The 4545-nt window shown below is 39.8% G+C and overlaps 1 protein-coding gene across 1 annotated transcript; it reads right to left on the bottom strand.

Annotated features, from left to right (window-relative positions):
- Positions 1-217: 217 nt before the first annotated feature.
- Positions 218-1038, bottom strand: LOC120779210. The gene has a single exon (XM_040111487.1). It carries the CDS (start codon positions 986-988, stop codon positions 218-220), a length of 771 nt encoding a protein of 256 aa, XP_039967421.1. The 5' UTR covers positions 989-1038.
- Between the last annotated feature and the right edge of the window lie 3507 nt (positions 1039-4545).

Below are 4545 nucleotides of genomic sequence, written 5' to 3'. Positions count from 1 at the left end.
TGTGGTCTTTTGAATAACTCCTCCCATATAATTTATATGTATATGGTACATACACATTCACAATAATGAACTCGTGCTAATTTAATTTTTTATAACAAAAAATAGATTATTCAAGAAATCTTATTATTCCGAAAAATTACGAAAATTCTTTATATTTATTAAAGGATCGTTTATATGAATATTCTTGGTACATTAGAAATTTCAATAAAAAATATTTCTAATAGTAAAAGTATCTCCACGGGTAACCATAATTGTAAACACTTGGAATGACAGATGTTCGAATAGTAGCTGGGCCAGGAACAATTGTCGGTGTAAGAACACGTCCTTGTTGAATAATTTCCTGCAGTTGTTTTTCAGGATTATGTGAGCTTAGTTGAGGCGTCTTTGCAGCGGCCACGGTAACTGTATCATCCACGGGCTGAGACAATTGTACAGACCGAGTATCTGACCCGGTTGAAAGGGATTCGCCGCTAATGATGCCCCCCGTTGCCAGGCGCAATAAAGCCTCCTTATGACCTGCAAGGTGAACGTCACTGGTTGCTCCAACGCCGGCGGTAAAGGCAACTCCGCCTGACGTGGCCCTCCCACGAAAGGGCTGCTGAAGTGATTGGTCATCACTGACGGCGATAGGCAGATTTGTAGCGGCGACACGAAAACCATTGTCATCTGCAGTATAATCTACGGTTTGTAATTTTCCCGTAGCGTCGCGATAGCTGTATGAGCCACGTGTGATGCCGTCCAGTGAGCGCACCTCCTGCTTTGTAGAATGAGGCTCTGCATAGCCGTACGCGTACTGTCCCAAGCCATCCTGGGTGTGATATTGCTGCTGAGTGGGTGTGACGAGGGACGAACTGTGTGCGCTGTAAACGTATGGATACGTGCGGAGTAGCGGCGCGGCGACGTAGGCTACGGCATTATTGCTAGCTCTTACGTACGAAAATGCGGCAAGTATGAAGGTTGAAATAAAGACTACGTATGAGTACTTCATGGCGATGAGGGCAGGCTAGCTGGTCGATAGTTTAGTAGCGCTACTAATAGATGTTTACCAGCACTCGCTTGCTTGTGTTCTGATGCTGTCCACCAAGGTTGTGGCTCCTTTTATATGTGCTCCATCGACTCAAGTATACACACATTCTTCGCCGCAAAGAATGCGCCTACTCGTTATCTTTGGAAAAGGAACTTTGCCTTTCTCATTGCTTTTTTATTCATTGCAATTACAAGCATAAGTAGTCGGCCGACAGCTGAAAGATCCAGTGGGAATCTCATAGGGACATCAACACACTTCAGCGGCATGCAACATGAATGAATTTTACCTTTGTTGTAAATAACAACATCGCGCAGAGGTGTTCGTCACTCTTGGCATTCCGCTCATGGTAGTGTGCGCCTGTTTTGAAATGACCTATGCCAGCACTTTTATTATTTGTACTCATACAAGATCAGCGGCTATGACCTTGATCAGTGTGCATTGAAAATTGTATAACTTTTTATATTGTAATAGTAATAAAGAAATATAAATATTTATTACATTTATTAGAAAAATTAATTCAAATGCTAACATTTCTCTTGCAAAACACTTCTAATATTTTTAATCGCTTACTACTTTCAATGAGTATATGTATGAGTGTATAAATACATACATTGGGACACAAAAGCACTTGGAAATTGTAATTAAATTCTTCGGATAAATTCTATTTCAAAAAAATGTACCTCGCTCAAGTTAGTGGGACTGTCCTTAATTACTATGCCAAATATGAGCTCGTCAACTTGTTTGTTTACAGCAGCTGCTCAAATCCGTACACCTCAGTTTTTTACAAAACACCTTTGCGATTTTTACAATGGATACAAATATCGAGCAAAGAGTTTGTCTCAAATTTTGTATTTCTAAACAATATTTGTGTGCGGAAACGTTGTGAAAGTTGAAAAAGGAAAGTTGAAGGCATGTCTCATTCTGGACGACCTCTTCAATGACGAAAATATTAAAAAATGGTACTTTAAAATCGTCAGGCAAACGTTAGAGAGAGTGCAAGAGAACTCGACATCTCTCGCGAGTCCGTTCGAATGATTTTGGTGGATATTTTGGGTATGAAACGCGTTCTTGCTGATTTTTTTTTCAAAAATAGTATGATTGTGACCGAATCACCATCAATCAATCACGGTATTCACTGGACTTGGCCCCGTGTGATTTTTTCTTATTCGCCAAACTGAAATTATCGCTCCGTGGCACCCGTTTTCGGTCGATGGAGGAAATAAAACAAAATTCACAGAAGGAGCTTAAGGCCATCCCAAAAAGTACTTATGAAAAGTGTTTCGGGGAATAGAAAAATCATTGGCATAAGTAGAGATCACTTTGAAGGTGACAAAATAAATATTGATGAATAAGTAAATATTTCAATATTTTGCGTTTTATTCACAATTTCCGGGTTTTGTCACACATGTCACACAAGTTATCAAGTTTGCATGGACAGATCAGATGGATAAACTGCGCCCGATAACATTCCAAGCCTTACAACATAGACGCCGATAGGAGAATAACCCACAACTAAAGAGAGACTAGCCTTACCGAGGGCAAAGAGTTCTCTGGATTTCTTGCGATTGATCTTGAGCCGAAAGAATCTTGTGCCAGCGCAACAACCGACGATCGCCCATCGCTGGCCAAGTTTCCACGAAGCTCAGTAGCTCAAATATTGTAGGTACATTGATTGTAGAGCGTGTATTAGGCTATTAAGCATTTTAGAATATATTTTTGAACAAAAATGTTTATACCAAGTTCTATTACGTATTTTTAGATATAAATAATTAGTTATGCGCGTTTGATGGTGCCTACGACATGGATATATGTCAAAAACTCAAATTTAGGTAGTATTTTCTTGGACCATATTCGATTTTCTTTAACACATTTCTATGGCTTGAGTCCAATCGAACAGTAAGCGAATAATCCTTCTAATATTAGTAACTTTAAAGTGAACATGAAAACGAAATGGAATGTATTATGGCTGCCTATAAGTATAACAGGGTAGCCCATAAATAGATTCGGTATGTTCATTATAGCATTATTTAGATTGATGCTGATTGATTTGTACATATTTTCATGAATTCGCGACAAAATGACAAAACTCAAAACCTTTCACTGCAATTGATTTATGCCATTGTTCACTGCTGACAATTTATACGAGTACAGATAATTTTGAAGGGAGTATGCATTTACATATTTCGATAACAATATGTCTGCATATAACTCTGTCAGCGGCCGCAGGAGTAAGCTGTATCCAACGTGGTAGCAATCGATGTGCGTGTCTGTCAAATTACCTTTGTTTGGAAGTTAATAAGGTATTTCCCGAATTCAGCTTACCTTTACCGCATATATTACGCGCACAGCCCCTCACACGTGTTCAGTTATGCGCCAGTACAGATGTTTGTTAAAGCGATATCTGATCGGCTGTCGCAACACTGGAGCACATAATCGCATGCGCCCGCAGTTGGACCGTTGGTTTTTGCGCGTCTGCCAGCTGGTTAGCCGGCCGGACAACAAGCTCTGCGCCCAGCATGTTTTGTCTTTTGCTTTTGTCCAATTCGTGCTGGACATTAAATTATCATGACAATTCAAGGTAAGTGAAGGCCAAGGTTTAGTACTGCAAATATAATTACTGATGGATCAAAATAACGTCATTATCGGCCGCGTTGCGCGAACATACCTATTGAACATTTTGTACAGTTTGTACATATAACGGAATTCGAATGTACGCAGAAGAGGCGATGAGAACTGGCTGGCTGACTGGTCGGCTGCAGCCGTGTTAATTTGTTATTATAAGGAGTGCTTGAATTAAAGGGTATTTTTAGCCATGCAATTGCCGTCTTGCAACATTTAACGCTAGTTACTCTTAATGGCGTTATTTGCCCGCCCTACTCGTTCAATTTTCATGTACGAAAATGTTATGCGTGCTTATACCAACATGTTTTTGTATCTCTTCACTGAATGTGGCAAAACGCTGTCACTACTTATTAGTCGCAATTTTTTCTTGACCAACCGCGGTCCGTCCAAGACTTCCCATCACTTGTGTACTCATGACATCCCTTCCTGTTCTGTAAACCCGTAAGAAAACGTTGAAGCTTTGTGTCCAAATGAAGTCAAGTCCTTTCGGCACCAATGTGACGTGTTGGCATGCCAAGTGCTTGTGCCTTTCACATCCAAAGTGCATTTCAATGTTCCAGTTTGTTTTTCCTCTTCTTTACACTTCTACTACATCACCCTACACATTGGTGGCGTTGGTTACTTTATAGCAAGATTGGCGTAGGCCTTCATTTGATTTCATTGATTCATATCACTCCTTGTAACAAGGCAGCGCTTGAGGTGATATGTGAAGAACACCAATGATTTGGTACAGGGGTCTTCAGTAGGCACACGCCAATTTGCATAAGCTTTTGTTATTTGAGTCATGAGTCAGAGACTGATTTAGTTTTATAACTATATTTTACCTGCCGTTAGCGTTAATTTTATTATAATTATTTTAAAATTAGTTATACTATAAGCCCGATGAGCCTAAATTT

Source organism: Bactrocera tryoni, chromosome 5, assembly GCF_016617805.1.
Source record: "Bactrocera tryoni isolate S06 chromosome 5, CSIRO_BtryS06_freeze2, whole genome shotgun sequence".
Classification (NCBI taxonomy): domain Eukaryota; kingdom Metazoa; phylum Arthropoda; class Insecta; order Diptera; family Tephritidae; genus Bactrocera; species Bactrocera tryoni.
This window is presented reverse-complemented; position numbering and strand designations above follow the sequence as displayed.